The following is a 16,142-nucleotide window of genomic DNA, read 5'->3' on the forward strand; positions in this document are numbered from 1 at the left end:
CACATACTAAAATAAAGCCATAAATGTTAATAAATGTTGCAAATAATAGATTTGTACTCATTTGAATAAAAACATTCAACAATATACTGAGGAAAGGAAGCAGATATCAAAACAATATGTGTGGGCTGATGATATAGCTCAGTTGGTACAGTGCTTGCCTTGCATGTACAAGGCCCTGGGTTCGATCCCCAGCAACACACACACACACACACACACACACACACAAATGTGTAATATATTTTTAGAAAAGCAAAATATAATTTCCAAGTATCCATACACAAAGAATAAAGGACATTTATAAAAATTTAGATAGTATAAATGGTAAGGGTAGGAGTTCTGGGTAACTTTTTATTTTATCTCTTTTTTTCTTCTTAAACATTTATTATTTAAGAAACATGGGCTGGGGATATAGTGCAGTTGGTAGAATGCTTACCTCACTGCACAAAGCCCTAGGTTCAATCCCCAGCACTATAAAAAAAAAAGAGAGAGTGAGAGAGAAATATATGTTTCTCAAACAATGATAGCATTAAAGAAAAATGGGAGAAATAAACTTTGTTTATATATTTATTTTTAGTGCTGGGCATTGAGCCCAGACCTACCACTAAGTTATATCTCCATCCATTTTTTTTAAAATTTATTTTTTATTTTAAGACAGGGCCTCACTGTGTTGCTGAGGCTGGTCCAGAACTTGAAGTCCTCCTGCCTTAGTCTCCCAAGATCATAAATAAGCAGCTATGTACAAACTGCTACATCATGTACAGTTTGGATCATAGTCTTTGAAAATATTTCTAGGTCTAAATCTTATAATATTCTTTTAAACCTAAAAGCAATGATACAGGACAGGGGTTGTGACTCAGCAGTAGAACACTCGCCTAGTACATGTGAGGCCTTGGGTTCAATCCTCAGCACTACATTAAAAAAAAAAAAAAAAAAAAAAAGTAAAAAAATTTAAAAAAGCAACGATACAAATCTTTAACAAAAATTATGTTATAATTTTAGGATAATAAATGTGGAAAAAGACTCTGATAGCCAAATAAACATAAGTCCTTAAGATATTTAACAGTACTCTCAGATTTCGGTTCAATTTTTCTCTTTTGTCACCCATATTAAATCTTACATGAGTGGAAGTACTTGTCATGCATCCTCTTGGAGATAATGCCATTTAGTCTAACAAGGCACAGACCATACCACTGCTAAGTAGAGTTGTAGTTATGGGGGTCTCACCTTTAGATTTTACTTGTTGGAGATGAACTAACTGGACTAAAAATAATCATTAAAAAGTGTCATTTTAATGAAAGTGCAGCAGTATAAAAGGGGCAGCTGGAAGGAATTTATAATAATAAGCATTTTGTTTTGTTTTTCAGGAAAAGGTAAAGGTAAGTATAATTTCGTTATCATACATTACATACATGCCTTTGCTCATATATTTGGATGCTTAAAATGAAACTCTTTTTCCTTCCTACCTTTGCAACTCAGAAGAACTTATTTTTATTTCTTTATCTAAAATTCTGGAGGTGAAAGCGCTGGTTAGAACAGTGACTGCTGTGTCTGTGCTCAGCATGCCTTTCTTTCTCAGCCCAACAGCCCAGCTGCCATTTACTGGGCTGTCCACCCTCTCCTCTTCCATGCCCCCACCCTCCCACACACATACTCTGGCAGGGAAGACTTCTTCCTCTTTGGTTGAAGTCTGGGATCTGCTACTGGTATCATATAGGAAGGTCCTGGACATGATTGGAATATTGATTCCAGAGCTGGCATCTAGGGCTTATGCTCTTGCCAAGTCTAAGTTAATAGTAATGCTAAGAATTTTTAACCTATTTTAGGTTCAGTTTGTCTTTTTGAAAATCATTTTGTTTTAAAAACACATGCTTAATGATATGAAAAGACTGAATCAGTGCTTAGTTTTAGCTCATCTAAATGAAACTGCTAAAATACAAAGTATCACATTTCTCTTCCTCAAAGTCTTGTATCTTCTGAACATGATTTTATGAATTACTTATGCGTTATGTCTAAATAACAGGACAATAAAGTCTGATAACATTGCTATTGTATCATTGTACTTTATGTTATAATAACTGTAGCAGCTAAATGAAATGCTAAATCAGAACTGAATTGTTTGAATGAGAAATTTTTAGCAGAAATGTTATTTTTTCTTAAGTTGCCTCTCATTTGTTAGTAGTGGAGGTGATTTTCAATTTTGAGTAACCTTATTCTACCTTGGGGATTAATATAGTTCTGTGCTATAGTCAGGCTACAGTAGAGAAGGCTACTTTGCTTTTCCAATACTTTATCTAAAGACCATGACTTGTCTCTTGTTATCAAAGAAAAGATCACTAACCTGTGGGAGCAATTCTTAGAGAAACTATCTCGTTTATAAAATGCCAAATTGATTTTGGCCTAATGTCAAATATTATTACTGACAACTGTCATATTAGGTGCATGTTGAACTAGACCACAGTCAGGTCAAATTGAGAATAGCTATTTTGGGATTATAAAACTGAACTGAACTGAAAATGTCATTGGAAGGCTGGGTCCCAAGCAGTATTATCCCTAGCCCCCTAATTCATGGTTGAAAAAAAGTGAAATTTCATAAAGAAATGAATTACTTATAATCCCACAGCCCCAAAGTAATAATGGTAACTACTTGAGAGGCACTCTTTTAAGCAATATATAAATATAATTTCATTTAATTCTTTCAACAATCCTAGGAGGTATTATTTCTATCCCCATTTTATTGATGAGGAAAATGAGTCCCAGAGAGGTTCAGAAGCAGTCTGGCTAAAATCATGTGACTTACAAGTAGCAGTTAGGATTCAAATCAAGAAGTTTGGCTCCAGGGACCATGTTCTTGGCTACTACTTCACACTGCTTTTCTATTAACATTTTGCTATATATTTCTATATATTTCTTCATATATATATGTACCTACTTTACTTGTAACATATAAATATATTTATGTGTTATTTTTCACCTTTGTCAGCATTGTTTTATCATATTTTTATATTTACTGATTTGATAGGAAAAGTGGATAGCTTTTAATTTGAATTTTTTATTACTGGTAAAACATCAATTTTTGTCTGTTACCATTTGTGTTTTTTCCTGTCCCTATTCATCTTCTGTACCCTCTTTAATGGCATTTTAGTATTTTTTCTTAAATATATATATTTTTAGTTGTCAATGGACCTTTATTTTATTTACTTATATGTGGTGTTGAGAATTGAACCCAGTGCCCCACACATGCTAGGCAAGTGCTCTACCACTGAGCTACAACCTCAGCCGCATTTTAATATTTTATTCAGTTTATGAGATTTTTATACATTTAGGACATTATACCTTTGTTGTGTTTGTAACATTCATTTAACCTAGTTTGCTCTTTGCATTTTGCTTTATGGAGTTATGAAGACAAATAGAACATAATGTCATCCACTCTATATAAATATTAAACTTAATATGATTTTATAATTTTAATTTTTCTAACAATAATTTTCATAGCATGAATTGTTATTTAAGCTAGGTATTTTCCAATTTTTGATAGATTTACTATTTAAATTCTGTATTTTGACATCATATGAACTCTTTATTCAGAAAGTTATGAGACTGGAGCTACCTAAGGTAATACTAAAATCTTTTAGATTCTGAGCAGTAGAATAGTACTTAACTGAATCCATATCAAGAACTTCTCTTCTTCCTTTGAGAAAATTGCAAATAAGATTTGGTTTAGGTTGAACAATTTTTAAAGCAGTGTTTGCCATAAGTTTGGTATAATGCTTTAAAACTTGAAAAATTGTGTTTTGGTATTTTTACAATCTTGTAATTTATTTTTCTTTTAATTTCAGAGAATGCTTTTTACAGTTGGCTAGAAGGTAAAATAAATTTAAATGATTTCCCCCCCATTGTTACAGTCATGAAATTAATTTTTATAGTCATAAGACTCACATATGAAATTTTATTTGCAAATCACTGATTTTATTTTTAGGTCTTTGTGTAGAAAAAAGGGCATTCTACAGACTCATATCTGGCCTCCATGCAAGCATTAATGTACATTTGAGTGCGAGATATCTTTTACAAGGTATGTTATATTTATGTTTTTTTTTTTTTTTTTCTTTTGGTACCAGGGATTGAACCAGGGCACTTGACAACTGAGCCACATCCTCAGCCCTATTTTATATCTTATTTAGAGACAAGGTCTCACTGAGTTGCTTAGCGTCTAGCTTTTGCTGAGGTTGCTTTGAACTCAAGATCCTCCTGCCTCAGCCTCCCAAGGTGCTGGTATTACAGGCGTGTGCCACCATACCCAGCAGTGGCAACATATTATTTTTAGGTACTCTCAAAAAGTTCCTGATATTTTGCCTGATGAAATATTAGGCAGTAAAAATCCATTTTTAATTTGTAGTACTCAGGAATGTGGGAATTATGGATGTAGTTCAGCACATTAACTTTCTTCATCTTCTTTTAAGAAGCTGCTCAAAATTATACACGTCATTTTAGAAATATTCTTTGTTCTGGGAATTAAAACAACTCCTAATAGCACATTCTGTTATTTGTTAAATATTATTATATCAGCACCTTTTTATTTGTATGCTAGTTTTCAGAGGTAAGGAATGTCATGCGGGTCTTTATTCTTTAGGGATGTGGTTGGAAAATGAGACGATGGTTGGTTTTCATCAATAGCATATTCTGGAGTTAAAGGATTTTACTTCTTAGAAACAAAATATTGTAACTTTTTTTGAAACAGCTCTTCAAACTCATTAGTAACTTCAGATGGTCACTTTTATATATTTCAGTTTTATGAATTTTTAAAATTTTTTTTTAGTTGTTGATGGACCTTTATTTTATTTACTTATATGTGGTACTGAGAATCGAACCCAGTACCTCACACATGCTAGGCAAGCACTCTACCACTGAGCCACAACCCCAGCCCTTATGAATATCTTTACATGCAGAAATTTTATTTTTTTATTAAAACCTGCTTTTTTGGTAAAAATTGTATTCATTTTAGTTGTAAGGATGCATTCTAGAAGATAAAATACCAATATAGAAAGCTTAAAGGCTAAATTATGAAAAAACAGTTTTCTTGGTTTTATCTATTATATATTTTAGTGTTTTATTTGTTTGTTTGTTTTTTGTCTTTTGTGGTGCTGGGTATCTAACCTAAGGCTTCATTCATGCAAGCACTGTTCCACTGAGCTACACCCCCAGCCCTCATTATGTATTTTAAAATACAAAATGAAATTAACTTCTGTAATTAAAGTAGAAATTAATTATAAAATTATAAAATTCAGTTTTTATTATGTAATTCTTCTTACTTCCCAGATACCTGGTTGGAAAAGAAATGGGGACACAACATTACAGAGTTTCAACAGCGGTTTGATGGAATTTTGACTGAAGGAGAAGGTCCAAGAAGGCTTAAGAACCTGTATTTTCTGTACTTGATAGAATTAAGGGCTTTGTCTAAAGTGTTGCCATTCTTTGAGCGCCCAGATTTTCAACTCTTCACTGGAAATAAAATTCAGGATGCAGAAAACAAAATGTTACTTCTGGAAATACTTCACGAAATCAAGTAAATTACAGCTTTGCATTAATAGAAGAGTAATAAGTGATAGCCAAAGTTAAATGCTTAAACATTTATCTAAAGAAAGTGAAACTATTTTTAAAATAATTAAAACTCATTCTTGCCCATCGGTCTTTTAGAATTTAGTTTTTGTTTTTGTGTTGATCTGTGTACTAAAACCCACACATTTTTAGTTTTAAGAGACATTATTTTATTACTTGATTCTTGCTTTATTTTTATATTTAGTTGGACAGATTGCATTTGGGACCAAACTTTTATATTGTATAATTGGCGTTTATATTTGAGGATAAGAATTTGTTTGCATCAGAGTGTTGGTTTTACTTTGTTTTCTACTCTATTTTAATTATTTATTGCTGACTGGTAAAATACTATATTAGCAATATCTTTAATATTAAGAATACATAAAGTGAATAATCTCTATTTTAAAATGCAGGTCATTTCCTTTGCATTTTGATGAGAATTCATTTTTTGCTGGGGATAAAAAAGAAGCACACAAACTAAAGGTAATTATTTTATAGTTTAACTTAATTATTAGATTAAAAACTGATTAGCATGCAAGTATGAACATGAACTTATGTATTACTTATAGAGGTAAAGAGTAAAATGATGTTTATCAAAGCTGGGAGGGAAATAGATGAAGAAACAGACAAAGGGTACAAAGTTTCAGTTATGAGGAAGAATCTTCAGTGATCTGTTGCACACAATGGCAACTATAATAAATAATGTATATTTTAAAAATTGATGAAAGTAATTTTAAATATTTTCACCACACCCAAATAAATATGTGGGTAATGGATTTGTTAATGAGCCTGATTTAACCATTCCACCTTGTAAACATTTATCAAAATGTCATATTATACCCCATAAGAATATCTAATTAGCATTTGTCAATTTTAAAAAATAAGTACATTTATTTATACTAATGGTAAATCCTGATACACATTCTGAAACAAAAAAAATTGGAGTCATAGTTTTTCCTTTCCCTTAAAAAAAGGAATTCTACAGGCAAGCTGAGTTGAGATCTCACTTTTATTATGTTCAGAATAACAAAGGGGGAAGATGTGTATCTCTGTATACTTTACAAATGGCTTTTACATTGATGGTCTTATGTAGTAAGTAGAGGGTATAAATTATAGGGAAGGGATCCAGAGCATGAGTGGCAGTATCAGTCTTTTGCTGCAGACTTTTCTAAAATGGTATTAGTTAAATTAGAAGATTGTCTTCAGGGAGAACAGGCACATCGTGATGTGTTGTCCTCTATCTTATTTACTGGAAGTTAAAGGCAGATGTAGTGATACCAGCATCTGTTGTGGAAAGGACAGATATGACATCCCACAAAATGGGGTTTGGTCATTGTCTTGCTTCTTAGCAGGGGATCAATCTTAGGCAAGACCATTTCTGAGTATGTATTTGCCTCAAAAAACCACAAATGTAAAATATTACTAGGAAGTTGTGCAGAGATTTATTAAACACTATGTGATTTCTGTCATCAAAGAGATAGATAGCTCCTACCCCCAAAGGATCTTCAAAATATTTGGGGGATTAAGAGAAGTTATGTTACTGTTCTTTCTACAAAGCTACTGGTAAGCAAAGGCAGGTGGCTCTTAGAACCACTTCATTCAATCTGATTTCACCAGAATATTTATAACCACCTTCCCATTTCTTATTCTTTCTTTCCATGATTACAGGAACTGATTTTATGCAGTTAGCAAAGAAAGTACTTTTTGCACTTGTTTTTTTTTTTCCCGTTAGATAATAGTTATTCTTGACCTCCCATCTATCTCCTACTTAAAGCATTCTTGCTACAAAAACATACTTCAGTGATTATATAACCTCCCAAACAGCTTCCAGGAACTTGAAAGTGAGGGGGAAGATGCTGCAATAAGATTTCTTTTTTTCTTACTATTTTCAATATGTTCTTTATTTTTAGTTCACTTGCTGGCTTATTGAAGAGTGTTTTGGCATCAGCTCTTTTTAGATTGTGCAAATTAGAAATATTTCTCACAATGTTTTAATTTGCTCAAAACTCCCAAACACTCAGCTTTTATGTCTTGTGAGGTTTATGTAGAGAGTCCTTGCTAAGAGAATTTTTCTGAATCTTTTATAGCAATGAAAATAAAAAAAAAAAAAACAGGAAAACATGTTATCATGTTATTATCAGATATTTACTTTTAAAAAGTAGTTTCTGGTAAACTTGGATTTAAATACTTGTATTTATAAATTCATTTCAAATAATCTCATTGTGATTTCTTTATACTCTATCAGTGTGTGGCTAGAAATAGACAACTTGCATGAAATGGAGTTATTTAGTGTTCAAAATACAACATGGTCTCATTTGAAGGCTTATAAAATATTTGAGAATTTGGGCAAGAATTGGGCAGTTGGTGCCACTGAGTATAAATCACAGCCTGTAACCATATCATATTTGATTATTCTGTCAAATGACTGTGGTTGAAAACAATGACCTAAAACTGTATGCCTGAGCAAGGGGAAACTGAAGTGATTTAGGTTATTTAAGGATCCTATTTTTTTCCAATCTGAGATAACTTTGGTATAGTCTCAAATTGTTAAATGTGATTTTTTTTTTTTTTTTGGTGGAATGCTCAATAATTTTCTCCTATTCTGGACTAGTCAGTTTCTCGTCTTATTAATTTGGTTCTAGTGTATTAAGTTTACCTACGTAGAAGATTCATGCTATTTCATGTGCTTGCTTTTAATTTTATAATATTTATTTGGCCACTCTAAGCAACAATGAGTGCCCTAAGTTAAGGTCAAAACACTAGTTTAAGGGAAACCTTAAATCATGAAATCTATCTAGAGTAATTTTGTTGGGTAGTTATTCCTAAAAGTGTGTTTAAAATTAGGATTAGCTTTTATTGAACAGACACAGAAACAAAAGATTGAGAATATTTTAATATATAGTAACAATTAATAATTTGGGCTTTGTACTAAATAGAGATACAAGATCTGAGATCTTAGTAAAAATTATTTACATATTATAGCTGTTTTGGTTTCCAGCTGAATAAAGCAAGGGGGAAAAGTTTGTGTCCAGAGCAATTTGAGGTCTGCTCTGAATACAGTTGATGCCTATCTTTGATTTATTCCTAGTTTTAGATATATAGTCCTGTTCTCATCTTGTTGAGCCAGTGTATGGTTTATTACGTTATGTAAAGAAAAATACTGTATGCTTTCTAAATTATACATCAACTGGAATAATAGATGTTCTATCTGAATTGTATGACAGTTTTCAAAAGTTTCAAAATTCTGAGGGATTCCAATCTAAGACAGGACAGAGAGAGTCACTTGGAGGATCAATTAATAATTCCCCCTGGAGTAAAAGAAAGATGTGTTTTTGGGCTTCCCTTCTTTATTTTTTTATTCCTTAAGAACATATACTACTTTTGGATAAGCTGGGTGCATGTTGCCACATTGTAAACAATATAATAATCTAATGTTCATGGATATATACATATGCATAAAAACATAAAGGTAATAGTAAACACTGAATTCAGCATGGTAATACAGGGTGGGATGTATTCTTTTGAGTGATACATAGGGAGCTTCAATTGTACTTGAAATGGTTTCTTTCTAAAACTTGGTGGTAGGTCCATGGATATTCATTATATTTTGCATTTTAATACTAATGTTGACATTAATAATAATAAAATATTAATTTTACCTAATTAATACCTGAAAGAAGGGCTGTAATTTAACTTTTGTGAAACCAAAGTTTTCATCCAACCCTCCCTCTTTTTGGTAAATGGTACCTTCTAATATCTCCCCCTACCACATATTGACACACAGTTACTAATTGCATATAACAAGTCACATCAAGCAAGTTACTTTTCATATTTTTGCATATCATTTTGGAGTCAGGCAGGCTTGGATTCTAAGTTTGTTATATACTAGATGTGGGAATTTAGGCAAAGTATCTAACTTTTTTGAATCTTGTTAATTCATTAGGGGTAGATTATAATAACATTTACTTTTGGAGTCGTGGTGAACATTAATAAGAGTGTATATGTAAAATTCTAGTGTGTAGGAGATGTTCAATGAATGTTTTAGGTATCCTATAGTACCTTGACCAGTGTTAGACACATAGAAAGCACTTAGAAAATACGTATTAGTTGACCATATATTACATCTTAATAAAATTTTGGTAAATTGTTTTTAGGAGGACTTTAGACTGCATTTTAGAAATATTTCAAGAATCATGGATTGTGTTGGTTGTTTTAAATGTCGACTGTGGGGAAAACTTCAGGTAGGTAATTCTCATTTAGTTCTGATTCTCATTTTTATCTTTTCCTCAAAAAATTTCTTAGTTTATTTATTCTTTTCTTTATTTCTATTATAGACTCAGGGTTTGGGGACTGCTCTGAAGATCTTGTTTTCTGAGAAATTGATAGCAAATATGCCAGAAAGTGGACCCAGTTATGAATTCCATCTAACCAGACAAGAAATAGTATCATTATTCAATGCATTTGGAAGGTTAGTTTGAATGTACTAAAATTGTTTCTGCTAGCCAAGTAAGTCTAATAATGCAACATGTCTACTGTCAGATAAAACTACGTAAGGAATATCCTTTCAGTGAAATTGTCTTGTTACAGAACTATATGATCTTATGAAATACTTCAAGAATGTAGATACACACAATCACAGATTGTTTATTTCCATCTGTTGAGTCTTATATTCATGATTAATTTACTGATTAGATTTCAGTATTCATCTTTTTGAATTTGCACAGTTTTTCTAATTGTTTAAAAGTGTTTTTTTGTGTGCTGTCTAATTATTTTTCTTCAGATCATTGAAAAACTGTATGTTGTTTAATATAGGCATACATGTAAGTTTCTCTGTGAATTCACTATTATATAAAAAGGTTAATAATTTTTTCTTTATTGGTGCATTATAATTATATGTAAAGTGGGATTCATTGTGCCACATTATACATGCACATACCATAATTTGATCAGTCTCTATCCCTACACCCTACACCTTCCCTTTTCCTTCCCTGATCCCTTTACTGATTAATGATTCTTTTTAAAATAATTATTTTTTATCAAAATGATAGCAGGAAAACCATGAAATAAGGAACATACTTAAAAAAATTAAGTGTAAATGCATTTTCTTCTAGCTTATCATGTAAAGAATGCTGAGATTTGTAAAAATTAACATTTTGTGTGTATGTGTGTGGTGCTGGAGTTTGGACCCAGGCAAGTACTCTATCACAGAGCTATAATCCCAACCCCCAAAATGAACATTTTTAAAGCACTGTTTCTTTACTTAAGAAATATGATTTAATATTTGAGGTTTGAAATAATTGACCTTTAGTATTATTTCTCAAGTACCAGAAGCTTGACAGTTATTTCCACTGAGTGTTCTGTTATTTTTATCGTGCTGGATTAACAGAGTTTTATTGACATAAGGAATACACATGTGCATGCACACACACAAAAAATAATAAGAAACAAATTTCACATTTTGTAAAAATTGTGAGAACAATTTGTTCGTACATTTACTATCCTTACTCTTTATAGACTGGAAGCTTTGAACATTTAATAAATAATAGCATGTTATTTTTAAGTATTTGTATATTTGTACATATTTAAAATATTTTAATATTTCTTCATTTATATACTTTATACTATGTACTTTAATATTAAGCATATGAATATATTTATGAATACTTAAAATACTTTAGTATTTTAATACTTAAGTTTTTATACAAATACTTGTGTACTTTATTACTTTAATATTAAGTAATGAATGTAGTTTTGAATACTTAAAAGTACTTAAGTATTTTGATACTTGTTTACTCCATATTATGTATTTTTTTGCTTTAATTAAATTAAAAATAATTTCTGGGTAATATTATTTCAATTTTATTATGTCAAACTAAGAACTGAAGTACATCAAAATAGATTAAATGGTTTATGCACCTTTTGATTTATTGAAATAAATTAAAATTTTTCTGTACTCTTAAAAATGTAAAGTGAATAACTTTTACAGAGCAAATTTTTCTAAAATGGATTCTGAGTTAATATTTTTTGATTACAGAATTTCTACAAGTGTGAAAGAATTAGAAAACTTCAGGAACTTGTTACAAAATATTCATTAAGGAAAACGAGTTGAATATACGTATTTCTGGACTATGGAGGCCAAAGAGTGGAATTTCATTCAAAGGCATAAAAGCAATGACAGTCTTAAGCCAAACATTTTATATAAAGCTGCTTTTGTAAAGGAGAATTATATTGTTTTAAGTAATTTTTTTTAATTGTGCTAAGTCTATGTTTAATATTATTGTGAGTAAAAGTAATACTTTGATAATGTGGTACAAATTTAAAGTTTAATATTGAATAAAAGCAGGATTATCAGATTCACAGATGATAAAACTAGGTGAATGATGTTTTAAGTCTCTCAATTCTGTGTAAGAATATGTAACAAAAATAAAACTGGCAATGTGATAAGCATTTAATAAGAAAATGTAATGAGTTTCATGAATTGCCCATAATAGTCTAGAATTTTTAAATACATTTAGGGTTGCCAAATTTAACAAATAAAAATACAGAATTCTCAGTTGGATTTGAATTTCAGGTCAACAGCTAGTTTTCTTTTAAATATAAGTATGTTGCATATAATATTTGGGACATACTTAACTAAAAATTATTCATTATTTATTTGAAATTCAAATTTAACTGGGAGTCCTGTGTTTTATTTGGAAACCCTAAGATACTTTGGTATGAAATAAATCATGTTTAGAGTTATATTTCTATTTTGATTGGGTTGTTTGGTATGTAAAAAATACAATAACAAGGCAAAGGCATAGGAGATTTCTAAGCATTGTGAAAAATTGAATAGATTATATATTTATTCTCATAATACTTTCCCTAAAACTAAATTTGGGGAAAACTTTTTATTTTTATATAATTTCAAATTTACAGAAAAGTTTCAAAAATAGTACATTCTTTTACCCAGATTTGCCAACTGTTCACATTTGCTTTGTCTTTGATACTCTCTGTGTAGATATTCACAAATGCTATTTTTCCTCATTTGAAAGTCAGTTACAGGCATCTTGCCCTTTTAACCCAAATACTTTAGTGTGTAATACTGAATGATTATTTTCTAAAATTGATTTTCTTAGAAAAAGAAGCCCCAAGTCCCCAAATCTGAAACTATAATACTATAAGCCTTAAAATAAGGAATTATTATTAATTATAATCTAAAGTTTTGTTAGCTTTTTTATGTTTTAATCTGTTTAGTCATAGAGTATACAGTTTCTATTTTTTATACATGAGCTTCATTTCCTTTGCCTCCCCAAAAGTGAACTGTAATTTGGGAGATTTTCATTAGTGGAAGCTCTTCAGTGAAAAAATACTTGAAGGAGCTTAGGAATTAATGTCATATGATAATTGTGGGGGAAAAGAAATTGTATACCTCAAAATTATGTGCCCACTTTCTATAAATCTTAGCAGGGATAACATGTTGATGTTATTAGTAAAGCAGGGTTTATTTATATAATGGCTGAGAATTGTCACTTTACACTGTATATTTTTTGTTTTCTATGACCCTAAGGCCCAGTACAATGCCAAGCCCATAGTTGGTATCCAATAAATATTTGTTAAATGAATGTATGAATATGTATTCGGTATATTTTGAATGTTCATTGAATTAAGTTAAAAAATATGTGTTCTGTTTTCCTTCTTCCACCCTCTCCCCCCATTTTCTCTGAATAGGGCAGGAAAAGAAAACATTAACCCACTAATTAAGTCAATTATTTTGGCAACTCAAAGGACTATAAATGTTTAAGGATCTTTCTCATCTCTGAAAATATGGTAGATGGGCTTAAATATTAAATTTGTGTATATACTTTTTTCTCATCTTATGCTCCTCCCCCCACACCTTTTTCAACAGCCAGTTAAGTTTTGAAACCATCACTTTCCTATGTCTGCCTAACCTCTTAACTAAAATCTGGCATTTGGCCCTAGTTCTTCTCAGTCGCTTCCTGTGAGGTCTAAAATCCTAATTCTAATTTTCAGTTCAGTTCGCAAACTATATTTGGCTTTTTCCCCCATGTTTGACACTACTGATGATAACTTCCTTTAAAAATTTCTTCTCTTTGGGTTTCTCATTTTACTTGCTCTTGGACCCCTCTTTTTTGGCCTCTTAATTTATTCCCAAAATGTAATTCCTCAGACTTTCATTCTTGGTCTCTTTATCACTAAACCACTTCCTACTCTTGGGTAATACCAATTCAATGATTGCTAAATCCTTACCTTTAGCTCAAACTTCTCCATATATTTGCTTACTGCACTTCACTTGGTTGTCCCACAGTCACCTGTGTGTGTGTTTAAGCGCTGTTTATTCTCTCTACTCTTTATTTTCCTTACTTCGGTTAATTTCAGAACCATCATCTTCTAAGTCTTCTTGCCTCGTTCCTCTTCTCTACCTTCTCCTACTGTTTTTCTTCCTCCTTTCTGATGCATCACTCTTCCCATTTCATAGCTATTACCCGAAGGACTACGTGAACATGTCTCCTTATAACCAGTTTGTCTTCTCTTTGTTGCTCTACAGTGTTATCAGTTTAGGCTTTCTGGGAGCATTCTGACAATTTTACTGTCTGCTTTACACCCTTCATTGAGTTCATGAACTTTCTGGAGAAAGCCGAAGTCCTTTATTTGGTGTACAAATTCCTCTCCTGTGTCTTCCCACCTAATGTACTGAAAAACAGACTTCCAGACTTGTAGTTCTTCAGATACTGCAAGTGGCTGGTCTCTACACCTTGGTGAAAGCTATATTCTTTGCATCAAGTGTCCTAGCCATCTTTCCCTTCCTGGAAATTTCCATGTATCCCTGCAGGCTCAGCATAAGCATTCCTTCTATGACTTTCCCTTGCTGTATTCAGGGAGCATCATCTAACTTCCTATTGTGTCACCACTGTAATTACAGCCTACCTCTACTGTATCACTTACTGTACTGTATTGTTTTTGTTTTTAAAAGTCTCCTTTACTAGAATGTGAGCTCCTCAAGGGCAGGAAAAGGAACTTTATTCATTTTGGCATCTCCGTGGCATAGTTTTTGGCATATGAACATTTAATAAATGTTTGTTGAATAAACTGCTTTTAAAGTGACAAATTTATCATATGAGAGGTCATACCTTCATGCCAAATACCTCCACTCACAAATACCTTCACTCTACAGCAAGGATCAATAGACTCCCAAGGATTCATAGAATTTAGGGGGCCAATAAAACTGAAGTTCAATATGAGATTGGGGGTGTTTTTTTTCTCTTAATTCTTTTAGTTGTAGATGGACACAATATTTTTATTTATTCATTTATTTTTATGTGGTGCTGAGGATTGAACCCAGTGCCTCACATGTGTGAGGCAAGTGCTCTACTACTGAGCTCCAGCTCCAGCCCAGGTATGGTTTTTGGTGGCCCATGAAAGGGGGTCTAGTCTGGGGACAGGCAGAGAACTCTCAAAGGAAAAGGCAGCATCACCGAGGAATTTCTTGAATAATGAAAGATAGCTGGGATTATGGTTTAAACAAATTGATTCCTATTTATGATGCTAAGGGGAAAGAGAAGTGTTGTAAATTAGTTCACATAAGGATTTTTTATAGCTTAAATACATAATACCTAATAACATTAGCATTTTAGAGTATATGACACTTCATATCAAATTGGTGTGTAATACTAAGTAACATAAGATTCAAATGCAAGTAATTGTGAGATCACTAGAAGAAAGCTGTTATTTGTAATTCCTAATTTTTTTTCTTTCCTATGATAACACTATAAGATTTTTATCCTCTGATAGAAACTCAGTATAAGGGAGATTAAGGAAGATTAAGAAAACCAGACCCCCAACCATAAAGCTCTAATAAAAAAAAAATGAAGATGACCAGACCCCTAAATAAAAGCACAAACACTTTTTATTTTTAATAGTAATGTTTTGTTACAATTTAGTGAAACGACAAATCAATACATTCATTGGCCACAGCTATATTTTTATAACCAGTTTGAAACTGATTATATAGCTGAGAAACACTGTTAAACAATAAAAAAGGCAGCTATGCATAAAAAAGCCACTTTAGCTATAAATTACATCTTCCATAAAACTACAACCAGCTACAATGAGTGGTAAGAGATTCAAAATTAATGACCATCCAAATGAAATGATAACAAATATTGCTAGTCACTGTAAAATTACACATTTAAGCAATGAAAATTCACTTTTCTAATTAATGAATACAAAAGAAAGGTTTGAAATTGTCATTATGTGCTTCAGTGCAGGATGAACAGGGAATCGGTAGCCCTTTGATTTTATAAACAACTCCTTCTTTCGAGACCAAACTTAAAGTGCTCCTAGTGCTTTGGAATTTTTAAGCAAAAATTGGGCCAGATCTTTCTTCGTCTTTGGTGATATGTTGTAGGAGATGTGTATCGGGAGACAAATGCAAGAATTTAGGTATCCTAGTCTGTGATAACAGGATAAACTTATAAATTTCAAATTTGATATAATCAACTAATGCAGCTAAAAGAACCAAATATATTTTATTTGAGAAAAAATTAAAC

General features: G+C 31.6%; 1 protein-coding gene across 1 annotated transcript in view; it reads left to right on the top strand.

Moving 5' to 3' along the window:
* Positions 1-14,682, top strand: part of Ero1a (endoplasmic reticulum oxidoreductase 1 alpha) — a 45,440-nt gene extending 30,758 nt beyond the window's left edge. Inside the window, exons 9-16 of the mRNA XM_076850493.2 lie at positions 1,365-1,376; positions 3,837-3,863; positions 3,977-4,069; positions 5,314-5,560; positions 6,006-6,075; positions 9,747-9,833; positions 9,927-10,060; positions 11,627-14,682. Coding sequence (XP_076706608.1) covers positions 1,365-1,376; positions 3,837-3,863; positions 3,977-4,069; positions 5,314-5,560; positions 6,006-6,075; positions 9,747-9,833; positions 9,927-10,060; positions 11,627-11,687 — 731 coding nt within the window. The 3' untranslated portion in view covers positions 11,688-14,682. The remainder of the gene's footprint in view (positions 1-1,364; positions 1,377-3,836; positions 3,864-3,976; positions 4,070-5,313; positions 5,561-6,005; positions 6,076-9,746; positions 9,834-9,926; positions 10,061-11,626) is intronic.
* The last annotated feature ends 1,460 nt before the right edge of the window (positions 14,683-16,142 follow it).

Source organism: Callospermophilus lateralis, chromosome 3, assembly GCF_048772815.1.
Source record: "Callospermophilus lateralis isolate mCalLat2 chromosome 3, mCalLat2.hap1, whole genome shotgun sequence".
NCBI classification, from domain to species: Eukaryota; Metazoa; Chordata; class Mammalia; order Rodentia; family Sciuridae; genus Callospermophilus; species Callospermophilus lateralis.